At 43.4% G+C, this 12,419-nt stretch overlaps 1 protein-coding gene across 1 annotated transcript; it reads right to left on the bottom strand.

Annotated features, from left to right (window-relative positions):
- Nucleotides 1-273: 273 nt before the first annotated feature.
- On the bottom strand, nucleotides 274-12,106 carry LOC110299995 (CKLF-like MARVEL transmembrane domain-containing protein 2A). Its single transcript, XM_021170010.3, has 5 exons — nucleotides 11,806-12,106; nucleotides 11,546-11,704; nucleotides 2,886-2,987; nucleotides 2,228-2,310; nucleotides 274-338 (listed from the first exon to the last, which is right to left on the bottom strand). Exons 1-5 carry the CDS (start codon nucleotides 11,962-11,964, stop codon nucleotides 332-334), a joined length of 510 nt encoding a protein of 169 aa, XP_021025669.1. The 5' UTR covers nucleotides 11,965-12,106; the 3' UTR covers nucleotides 274-331.
- Nucleotides 12,107-12,419: the final 313 nt, after the last annotated feature.

Here is a 12,419-nt window from a genome sequence, read left to right as displayed (position 1 = left end):
AGTAAAGAGAATTTATGTTCTGTGGGTATCCTGAATCCCTGAGAGCATTCCCCAAGCTTGGATTGATTATCAGTGAGCAGTGATTACCTTAAAGATTTAGGAGAACCAAGTCATTGACTACAGTATCTTCCTATGACAGGAAATGTAGTTAAGGTTTAAGGTTGAAGTTCATCACTTACAAGCAAAGGCCAAAAGAAAGATCTCATTATCTTGTCATGTCTGCACATATACACGACTACGAAACAGAAAATAATGGTGACTTCAAACCCAGTGATGACGATATATGGTTCAGGGGCTTGTCCCACGATGAAAAGGGTCATAGATGCCACAGTTACCATCTAGAAGAAGAAAACAAGGACTTAGTCATTGATCATACAATGGGTTTAGTTACTATGGGGAGATTGGGTGCCTGTGTGGTACTGGGGATTGGATCCAGGGTCTCAGGTATGAGTGCTGTACCATGAGTTACACATATCCCTAGCCCCCAAGTGAGGTCTAAAACCAATAAGATTTCTGTCATACATTGTAGACAGGAGAGGCATGGCTAACGTGAGTACTGAGTCCTGCTTGTGGTTTAGAGGACTAGGCGGCCTGTTCAAGTGCAGCTAATCACTGCACTGTGCTCTCAGGTCTGTCCCCTACAATTGTCTCCTCTCTCTCTCAGTCTGCCCTCCTCGGCCAGCTCATCTCTTCGTCTTCCTCTAAGACATCTAGGTTGTCTTCTGTAAAACACTCCTCCCAAAACCCTTTCCTTTCATCTCTTCCTCAGACAAATCCTATTCTGTTCTGCTTGTTTGTTGGTTTGTTTTCTGCTTCTTGCTGCTTCTCAAAAACATCTGCATCCTGGCTGCCTAGAATTCTTCATCATCCACTCCCTCATAATTCCTTAACTCTTAGTAATCTGCAATCTCCTATTGAACTTCAGTTGAATGTTGCCGCGAGGGGAAAGATAAAGGGGAGGGTGGGACTAGGAGAGGAGGAGGAGATGGTTAGAAACATTGTCAGAAAAAATAAACCTGTGTGCATTTTCATGTAAGTCCTCTTACTAAACACATTGCCATTAGAATTAAGGGACAGCTGAAGTCTAGAAACAACCTAAATGACACCCAGAAGTGCATGGATAAAGAGCACGTGATCAGAGCTGGGATGCAGCTCAATGATTGGTGTGAGAGGTCACTAACTTAGCACATGTGATGGCCTTTGTTAATCCCCAGAAACACATGGACATGCACATGCATACATATACCACATACATATATGTAGAAACCCACACACAAAAACATACATATATGCATGTACACACACACACACACACACACACACATACTCAAGTGCATACATGCACGAAAGGCAGGGGAACAGGTCTATCCACACAATGGAATGTTAGGAACAAAAAATCTGCAGTATTAATATGGATATACTATTGACATATGACATCAATGACTCTCAAAATAATTATGATGAATGAAAGATGACAAGATGAATATACATTATGCTATTTATAGAAAATTCTAGGAAATAAAAGGTCATCTGCAGTTACAGAAAAAGCTATATTTATACAAAACACAACTAAATTTTATAGAAAATATAGCTACAGAGAGCACGAGTGGACCCCTGGGGCTAGAGTAGGCAGGAAGAAGGGATTACCGTGACCATGAGGAACATTTTAGGGGTTTGGGTGCCAATCATGTGCCACTTAACAAACAGATCCACTCTGGGAAATACGGTGAGTGATTTTGTCGTGCAAATTATCATAAAAATACAGATACTACAAAAGATGGCCTAGTCGGCCATCACTGGAAAGAGAGGCCCATTGGACTTGCCAACTTTATATGCCCCAATACAGGGGAATGCCAGGGCCAAAAAGTGGGAGTGGGTGAGTAGGGGACTGGTGGGGGGGAGTGTATTGGGGACTTTTTGGATAGCATTGGAAATGTAATTAAGGAAAATACCTAATAAAAAAAATTAAAAAAAAATACAGATACTATGATGGCGCTAATATCACCAGGTGGCATCATTTCATGGGACTGCTGTATATAAGCAATCAGCCCATACCTAAGAAAGTTTGCTATGCATGGCTGTATTGATTATCCTGCTTATAATGGATAATTTCACAGGTGTATGTCTGTGTCCAATTGATCAAATCACTTGTACAATGGAAATGCAAGTGTCTTTTTCCATCAACTATGGTAACACAACCTGCTAAAATGTAAATTTGTACACATACTTCCTTAACCTAAGGCCTCTGAAGTGTTGGAATTGAAGTAACATGTCGATGAAACAACAGATCGCAGCAGCGCCCATGAGGATCTAGGAGAACAAAGGGCAGTTCATTATTTGGGGTTTGTACCTACAAGGAAGGCACAGATGCCCTCCCTTGTCTTTTATCAGAGGTGATGCACAGTGTACCCCTCAAACTTCCTGATCCTGGACCCTAGGTCTGCTATCTCTGGTTTCATGCCCACTGGCCCCACATCTGTTTTCTTTCTTCTTTTCTTTTGACATACTTGGAGGTCAAAGGTAACTTGACTAATTTCCTAAACACCACCTATTTTTTTTTTCAAACTGTGTCTTGATCATTAAAAACATTTACTAACTTCTGCAGTTTTCTATGCCTCCAAGTTTTATTTATTTGTTCATTTGAGACATGGTATCAAATACCCCAGGCTGGCCTTAAACTCACTTTTGAACCAAGGGTGGTTTTGAACTTCTGGTCCTCTGCTTCTACCTCCTGAGTGCCAACATTATAGATAGGCATGAGACACTACAGTAGGTTTTTACAGTGCCATAGATCAAGCAAGGCAAGCGCTCTACACGATCAGCTCCCTCCTGGCCCCTGACCCAGTGATTTGAGGAAATCCACAGCTCAGCAGAAAACACCTTACCATAGCAGTTAAGTAGGGCTTTGGCAATAATCGTCTAGCCTTGAAAGCAAAGTATATGCCACCTCCGAGGAACACACAGGAGAACAGGCTGTTGAAGATATCCTAAAAGTGGGAGAGAGAAGCTGGTCTTAGATAGCTGTGCTCATCCACCTGGAAACAGCAGTGTCTTCCTCCACGGAACCATTTTCAAATGCCTCCCTCTCTCTGATCATTTAATATAAAATATATAAAGGCAAATATGCTCCTGACCAGGCAGATCAACCAGTGATTCCCTGCTGGCTTCTGTGAGTGGAGCACAAAGGCTAAACTGGCTCGGCACTCAGGAGACACGAGCCGCCATCTTGTCTGCATAATCAGGTATCCGGTGCCCCTTAATAATCACATAAGTAAATGCAGAGCCAGGCCGCTTGGTGGCACCTCTGTTGGGTTCCTCCCCTCCTCATTTCTGTTCTCTCCTCTCAGGGGCTTTCATGAGCAGTCTTGCGCAGGAGCTTCCTTCTCTCTGACCTAACACTGGGAGCCTTGCAGCCCTGTCTTCAGCCCTGGACCACCGTCTCCGATGGCTTCCTCCTTCATCAACTCTTTTCCTTTGCGTTCCTTGGGGATTTGCCCCTCCTTTACTGCATACAACCTTTCCTCTCCCAACACAGAATGTGAGGGTGGTGATAAAATAATAAAGAGAATTTAAAAAAACAAACAAATGTCTATGTATTTGTACCCATTGTCCCATTTTCTATTACTTGCTTTTAAAGAAGGTCTAAATTTTTATTCGTTTTTAATTTTAGTGGGACGTATAGTCTCTCTGCCAATACTCCTAGGTACTCTTTAAATATTCTGTCTGACTATATTTTAAAAGAAAAAGGGTTTTGTTTGCTAGTTTTTGTTTTTATGTATATGACTGCATTGCCTGTTGTCTTAGTTAGGGTTTTATTCCTATGAACAGACACCACGATCAAAGCAACTCTTATAAGGACAACATTTAATTGGGTGTGGCTTATAAGTTTAGAGGCTCAGTCTATTATCATCAAGGTGGGAGCATGGCAGCATCCAGGCAGGCCTGGTGAGGGAGTTCTACATCTTCATCTGAAGGCTGCTAGAAGACTGATTGAGACTGCATCCTCAATCAGCTAGGAGTAAGCGCTTCAAGCCCACCCCCACCCCCAGTAATGTACTTCCTTCAACAAGGCCTCACTCACTCCAAGGAGGCCACATCTCCAAATAGTGCCACTCCCTGCACCAAGCATATGCAGACTGCTACACCTGTGTGTATGTAGTCATAACCAATCTGATTCAGTGCCCAAGGAAGCCAGAAGAGAACACTGACTTCATGGGAATTAGACTTACTGCAGCTTGTGAGCTGCCTGGGTGCTGGGACCCTAACCCAGCTCCCCTGCCAGAGTACCCAGTGCTCCACCCTACTTAACCATGTCTCTGGGTCCTGTCCCAGTCTTCAATGCTGCCTCTGTCATATACAGGTCACAGGATATGGAGAATTCTGGATTCTCTGGTTCACTTCTGCATTAGTCTGCTCAGCACACCATTATAAAATGCTGGGTAGCTCAAACAACACATGTTCATCCTCTCAGAGTTCTTGGGGCTGGAGAACAAGATTGATGGACCAGAAAATCTGGTTTCTGCTGAGAGTACTCTCCCTGGCTGGAGACAGCTGCCATTCCCTCTCTATCTTCATATGGCCCTTCATTGGAGAAATGAGAAGGTGGGTGGGTGATGGGCAAGCCAGAGAAGACGTTACTGTCTCTTCTTGTAATGATACCAATATTCATTTTCTACCAAGGTCCCAACCTTAAGTTCTCTCTCTTCTCTTCATTGCTTTCTCAAAGGCCCAGTCTCAGGATATGAATTTACAGAGAACACATTCGACTTGTGACAATTCCATTTGTTAATTTGAAGCTAGTACCAAAACTTTGTGATGAATCAGATATCTGACTGAGCAAATCCATTCTTCCAAATTTTATTCTTCCAAAGAATAAAGAATTCTTCCGGAGAATTTTATTTGTAATGTTTTTATTAGCTCATGTTGGTTATACATAACTATGGTTTCATTGTATTTTCATAATGTATATAAAGTATTTCCATTGTGTTCCAGGCTCTTCTCCCTGTCTGTCGCCTTCTCTTTTGTGCTTCCTACTCTGGATACCCTGCTCTTCCCAACTATCCCCACCTGCTCCTCCTTCGTGTGTGTGTGTGTGTGTGTGTGTGTGTGTGTGTGTGTGTGTGTGTGTATGTTCATGTGCTTATGCACGCCTGTGCCTCAGTGAGTTTCACTGTGGTTGTCTTGGGAGCATGGGTGGGGATTTGTATACAGAAGCAAGGCATCTTACCAGTGGCTACACACCGAGGAAAACGTCTGCCCTTTCTGTGTCAATAAATCTTTTAGGTCAGCACGTGAGCCCCTGAACCTTCCATGGAGGGGGTTCATGGGCCAGATCGTGTGTACAGGAGCACAGCCATTGTGAATTCAAGAGTGTAGCGCCTTCCTCAGTCCCATCTATGCACCAGAGTTCACCCTTTGGCAGTTGTTTCTGACATCTCTATGCTAATAACTTCACACCTGGGATTGCAGCATGTTTCCCAAATGCCAAGGGTGTTCCCTTGATATCCACTCACCAGATTTCATTATCTTGCCACGAAGCTGAACTTGTCTTTCAGCAGGTTTATTCTCAGACACACGGTAGACCCTGAATGGTGTTAAGGTCACATTTTCTCACTGTTCTCTGGTAGCACGCAGGAGCACTGCTGTTTGGGCCCTGGAAACCTTAATATTCATTCAGATAATTGTGGCTGCAGAGTTCTCTGTGTTTTCTCTGAAGAGACTCAGGTTACATGGGAGCAATCCCTGTTTCTCTGCCCCAATCTGTACACACCTGGATTTTCTTGTCACATTATTCTCAGATTTCAGTTCCATAGGAGACAGAAGCAGCAGGATTTCTAAACAAAGGCTTCACCAAGAAATGCAGTGTTGGGTAGACACCTCTTATTAACATCAGATGTGTCCTTGATGCCTAGTTTGTTAGGATTTTAATTGATTTTTCTTTTAGATGCATTCATTTATTTTATGTATATATGAGCACATCATTACTCTCTTCAGACACACCAGAGAGGGCATCAGATCCCATTACAGATGGTTGTGAGCCACCATGTGGTTGCTGAGAGTTTAACTCAGGACCTCTGGAAGAACAGTCAGTGCTCTTAACACTGAGCCATCTCTCCAGCCCTATTATTGATCATTACCAAATAGTTTCCCTGCGACTGATGATAGATAGTTTTGTTGTAAATACAGTGGAGTAAAAGTGTATTGATAGACTTTGAAGACAAAACCCATCTTTGCATCCCTAACCTGGATGATGCTCTTCTGCGCTATGTTGCTCTGATGGGCTGCTTGACTTGGTGAGCTAACATTTTGTTGAACATTTTAGTCTCTATTTTAAATACGAGGAAGGCCTCTGTTCGTTTGTATTCTAACGTCTGCTTTCAAGGTTGAATCCCTATCATACAGATAGGGTCCCACGTCTCCCTGGCTAGCTTCAAAATCCTTGTGTAGGCAAGGATGAGCTTGGTTTTTGATCTCCCTGCTTCCCCTCTGAGTGCTAAGATTATAGAAATACACAGCTGCGTCCAGTGCATGCAGTGCTGAGGATCAAACACACTGATCTGAACATGTTAGGCATATTCTCAGATCCAGTGCCTCGGGCATATCTTTAATCCCCTGTTTTATTTTCTCTTGCTATTTCCTTCATACAAACACTTGCTTTTATTTTTCCTTTTGAGACAGGGTCTCATGTTGAGACAGGCATGCATAGGTAATGATCCAGCAACCTGGGGCACATTCTGATTTGGAGTATGCATATATTCCTATTCTGTGGGGTTTTTAAAAAAAAACTTATTCTATTTTATGTGCATGTTTTGCCTGTATGTCTGTGTACTGTGTGCATGCCTGGTGCCTGCAGGGTCCAGAAAAAAGGTGCCAACCGCCCTGGAACTAGAGTTAAATATGGCTGTGAACTGCCACGTGCTGGGAATCCAACCCTGGTCCTCTGCTCTTACCCATTGAGCTAACGACTGAGCCATCTCACTAACCCCATACATCCCTCTTTTAATAATGTATTTAATATTGTAAGACTCATTTGCATGTAGGATGCATATATTAGTCCTCTCTGAACAAAGCCCCTACAAACCTGTTAGCAACCTCAAACTACCCTCTGAATCAAATGCTAATGGAATAAGTTTCTCCTTCATTATTAATGACTTGGAAATTTTCTTTTTCTTTGTTTGTTTTGTTTTGTTTTTAAAGATCTATTTATTTTATGTATATGAGTATTCAGACACACCAGAAGGGGGTATCAGATCCCCTTACAGATGGTTTTAAGCCACCATGTGGTTGCTGGGAATTGAAATCAGGAGCTCTGGAAGAGCAATCAGTGCTCTTAACTGTTGAGCCACCTCACCAGCCCGACTTGGACAATTTCTACTGAAACTCATCCAGTATGATGGAGCAGGATATGGAAGGTAGGAGGGCTGATCTGGCCTAAATCCTTTTTTGGTTGCGTGTGCAATAAGCCAAAACTCAGTGTGCAAGAGAAAATTTTAGCAAGAATCTCATATTTCCCATCTAATGAGTATGCATAATTGAGGTCGCATGTGATTACAATCAGATGCATTGTGGGAAGGGACATTTGTGATGCATTTGTGAGCAAGTGCTTTCATAATCCAAGCCTATTAGTCAAACTAGAGACCCACCCAAATTACTCCCTTTGCACCCCAAATCCCCTTGCATTTGAACCTCATAAAGGAAGTCTCAAATGATAACTGAAAGAAACTCCAAGGAGTAACTGGGGTCTTGATAACCTTCCCTGCTGTCAGTCTTGAAAGTGTATGTCCCTGCTCAATGGGTTCACTTTGAATAGAGATTACTCCTTACTTTGCAGTCTCCGTTGGCTTGAGTAAAAGATCAAGCATCTAAAAACACCTTAGCCATATACCTTCACCACCAGTAACAGTATAGCCTAGGCTAGTCTCAAAACTTGGTATGTGACCAAGGCTGGCTGTCAACCTTCCTTTCTTGTTCTTGTTTTTGTTTTTTAAAACTGGGTTTCTCTGTGTATCCCTGGATCTCCTGGAACTCTCTCTCCAGACAAGGCTGACCTCAAGTTCAGACATCTGCATGCATCTGAACCCTCAAGGCTGGGATTAAAGGCATGTGCCACTGCCACTGCCCGGTGTCAGACCCTTATTTTTTTTCTCTGCAGTTATTTAAACAGCATTGATTATTTTCTGACACCTCACCTCATCTATAATCTTGAAGGGTCAGAATTCTAATCTTCCAACTTGTTGCATTTTTTAAAAGATAAATTTTTTTATTATTTTATTTTATTTATTTATTTAATGTATGAGTGCTCTGTTGCATATATGTGTGCCTGCCTGAAGAGGGCATCAGATTCCCCCTATAGATGGTTGTGAGCCACCATGAGGTTGCTGGAAATTTAACTCATGACCTCTGGAAGAGCAGCCAGTGCTCTTAGCCACTGAGCCATCTCACCAGCCCTTCTTTATTTATTTATTTTTTAATGCACAATTCCAGGATAGCCTTGAACTTGGTCTTCCTGTCTTGATTTTGAGTGTTAGGATTATGGACATATACTATCAAACACCACCTATGTTTGGCAAATTTGATTCTTAGTTTGGGGAAGTTTTAAACGGTTGAGTATATCACAAATTTCTTTGTGCTTTGGCTGTGGTTCTGCAATTTTAATTTTTTATGAGGTTTTAGATTTATTATATATAAATATATTTAATATATATTTATTATATATTATTATATATATTTATTATATACACTGTAGCTGTCTTCAAGCACACCAGAAGAGGGCGTCAGATCTCATTACAGGTAGTAGTGAGCCACCATGTGGTTGCTGGGATTGGAACTCAGGACCTTTGGAAGAGCAGTCAGTGTTCTTAACTGCTGAGCCATCTCTCCAGCCCTGTTTTATGAATTCTTAAGATGTAAATCAAATATCATCAGCACAAGGCATGAGATTTCTAGGCTCTGGGCAGCAAAAATTCAAATTCTAAACCACTTAGGAGACAGAGAAGGATAGAGGAAGAGATCAAGCCAGCCTGGTCTACAGAGTGAGTTCCAGAACAGCCAGGGCTGCACAGAGAAACCCTGTCTTGAAAAACAAATCACAAAACAAAACAAAGAGCCCAAATCTATGTAAGGGAAAAACTTTAGCTTTCCAATTCTCAAAGAGAACCCTCCCCACCCCACTACCACAGGCCAGGTACAGAGCCATGTTTCTTTCTTCCTTGTGCTGGCACAATGTTCTGTCTACCTTCTCCATCTTTCTCACAGATGCAGGATTCTGGGGGTGCTGCTTTAATTTCCTAAGTCTCTGCTTGGCTTTGGCATTGGCTTTGGATTTACTTAAGGCTACGTACTGGCTGGTTTTATGTCAACTTGATACAAGCTGGAGTGATCACAGAGCTTCAACTGAGAAACTCTATGGCATTTTCTTAATCAGTGATCTTTTGGGAAGGGCCCAGCCCATTGTGGGTGGTGCCATTCTTGGGGTGGTGTCCTGGTTCTTTACAGAAGCAAGCAAGCAAGCTCCTCCATGGCCTCTGCATCAACGCCTGCCTCCAGATCCCTGCCCTGTGTGAGTTCCTGTCCTGACTTTCCTTGATGATGAACTGGGATGGGGAAGCATAAACTGAGAAAACCCTGGTCCTCCACAGGTTGCCTTGTTTATGTTTTGTCTCAGCATTAGAAACCCACACTAAGACAGGCCTTTACCTCCTCACTTGAGAGTATTTGAAAATCCATATCTCAAGTTCCAAGATGGTACCTCAGGAGTCTATACCAAATCTATAGGTTATTGATCACTGCTCTTGTTTACCATCTCTAGAACCCTTACATCCTCCCTCGATACCCCCCTCTTCTTTCTCCTCCTCCTCCTCCTCTCCTCTCCTCCCTCCCTTCTTCCATTCCTCCTACACTTCCATTCCTTCCTTTCTACCCTCCTTCCTTCCTTTCTTCCTTCCTTTCTCCCAGTTTAACTATTTACTTAAAGCCATATTGGTTACATTTCCACACTATTTGTGGGTACGTATAGTAGGACTGACGTGCACAGACTGATGGGCTTTGCTTTTTACTAAGCTGAAGGAAATCTCCTCAGCTCCTTCACTTAGCACACAGGCTCCATCTTTTTTCACTTTGTCTTCTATGCGTTCTGCTTTCAAAGGTTCTCATTTGCATTCTCTTCTCCTTCCTCCTGTACTGGTGGTCTTCCTGAGGACTGATGGATCCCTGGACACTAATAGCTTTTAATAAGAGGGTAGGATAGATAGGTGGTTATGGCTAACAGAAGCATATTCCATCATGTTTGAATGTCTTCCCCCGCCCCTTTCTGTGTCATAGTTGGGTAACACCCAAGGGTGAGTTGTAAATGAACAAGGTGAGTTGGAACATGATGTGTTCATTGGCTAGGATGGAGTTAAGGAGTTATACTCAAAGATTCCATAAGTGATGTGAGGGAATTCAGGTCCTGAGTCCTAAGACACAATGACAAGAGTTTACATGTAGTCAGTCTCACTAGAAATTGTTGCTGTTTCCTGTGGTACAGATAAGAGAACAGAGAAATGAGCATTGAGATTACCTAGCTTAGCCTCACCCATTGGATGACTATTTTAGGTAAGTGTGATGGTTTGTATATCCTTGGACCAGAGAGTGGCACCATTGGAATAGGTGTGACATGGTGGAATGGGTGTGTCACTGTGGGTGTGGGCATAAGATCCTCACCCTAATTACCTGGAAGTCAGTCTTCCACTAGCAGCCTTTGGATGAAGACATAGAACTCTCAGCTCTGCCTGTGCCATGCCTGCCTGGATACTGCCATGCTCCCACCTTGATGATAATGGACTGAACCTCTGAACCTGTAAGCCAGCCCCAATTAAATGTTGTTTTTTATAAGACTTGCCTTGGTCATGGTGTCTGTTCACAGCAGTAAAACCCTAACTAATACAGTAAGCTATGCTTCTGACGAATTCTTTATATTAAGAGACCTGACACTTTTTTCTCCCACATGATTGATATTTGCTTCATTTTACTGTACTGGTTTATGCAGAGTCTGGTTTTCCTTTTTCTTTTTTTTCTTTTTCTTTCTTTCTTTTTTTTTTTTTTTGAATCCTAGATTGATATTGCAATAAGACATATGCCAGCATTATCAGAAATGGCTGGTTGTTATGCCTTCCCTATTTCTATTTATTTATTTATTTATTTATTTATTTATTGGTTTTTTGAGATAGGGTTTCTCTGTGTAGCCCTGGCTGTCCTGGAACTCACTCTGTAGACCAGGCTGGCATCAAACTAAGAAATCTGCCTGCCTATGCCTCCCTAGTGCTGGGATTAAAGGCGTGGCCTACCACGCCCGGCTCACCTTTCCTATTTCCGAGGACAGCAAAGCCTTTGGTTCTTCTCTCTTTGACCCAGCATAGTTACATTTTTGGGAGCATCTCCTGCCTGGCTTTCCCCCTCCAACCCAGCTTCCCAGCCCTGAGCACCGGTAGAGGAGGTGAGGTTGTCTTTTTTTCCAGTTGTTAGAATGTGACCCACATCACCCCCATCCCCCACAGTCTTTACTTACCGCCATAGGCCAGAAGACGAAGAGAATGTATCTGTTGATGGCTAAGGTGTTAAGGAAGATGAAGAATATGCAGATTGCCGCTTCCATACAGATGAGCAGGATCAGGACGGGATGTGGGCGCATTGATTCAAAGTAGTCTAGTGCAGAGACCATGCAGCCCTGGGTGGAAAAATAGATACACCTGAGCTGCTGCAAGCACTCTCCCCTACTTCTGAGGACCTCTCCAATCCCAACAACATATCGACTCCACTCCAGTATACCAAAGTCAGAAGCTTGAACAGGGCGTGTCCCGACAGCCAGAACTCTTTATTGCTCTCTTTCAATTCCAACAGATAGCGTCGAAGCCCCCTTTTTGGGGTTGTGTCCTCTCTGGGCTGACTTCCTCTGGGCCGAAATGGAAACTTTATCGGTGCTGACATGGTTGTTAGCAGGTAGTTCTCAGCTTCGTACCGCCCAGCCTTGCCTGCAGTCCCTGAACAGGCCCAGCTCGAGAGAGAGCCTGGTGTCTTCTGACCTGTTCAAGGGTGGCTCTCAACTGACCACTGGGACTGCAGAATTCTAACGCTTGCTCTTGATTGGCGCGAGCCCACCTCATCTAGTGGACCAGCAGGATCTCCTCCATGCAACAAGAACCAGACAGCCCTACTCCCCATGCACCAGCATTCACTGAGCCCCACCTGTCCTTGCCAGGCCGTCCTCAAAACGGAGTCCCAGGTTTGTGGCTGGCCTTTGCTCCCACTCCCTGGGGTCCTTTCCCTCCCGACCTCCTGAGGCAGCCTTGTGGAGCAAGAGGCTTTTGCAGAAGGCCACGGGAGAAAGCAGAAATGCTGCCAGCATAGAAGCCGTGCCTTTAAGGTCACACTCACGTACGTGG

This window comes from Mus caroli, unplaced genomic scaffold, assembly GCF_978045245.1.
Source record: "Mus caroli unplaced genomic scaffold, Mus_caroli_1 scaffold_10, whole genome shotgun sequence".
NCBI classification, from domain to species: Eukaryota; Metazoa; Chordata; class Mammalia; order Rodentia; family Muridae; genus Mus; species Mus caroli.
This window is presented reverse-complemented; position numbering and strand designations above follow the sequence as displayed.

Bases quoted from the DNA above. Each gene is read 5' to 3' on its own strand.
- LOC110299995 (XM_021170010.3), bottom strand. From the start codon at position 11,964: ATGTCAGCACCGATAAAGTTTCCATTTCGGCCCAGAGGAAGTCAGCCC. The intron at 11,705-11,805 runs GTATACTGGAGT...TTTTCCACCCAG, and splicing joins TGTTCAAGCTTCTGACTTTG to GGCTGCATGGTCTCTGCACT. The intron at 2,311-2,885 runs GTAAGGTGTTTT...TTGTTCTCCTAG, and splicing joins AGCCCTACTTAACTGCTATG to ATCCTCATGGGCGCTGCTGC.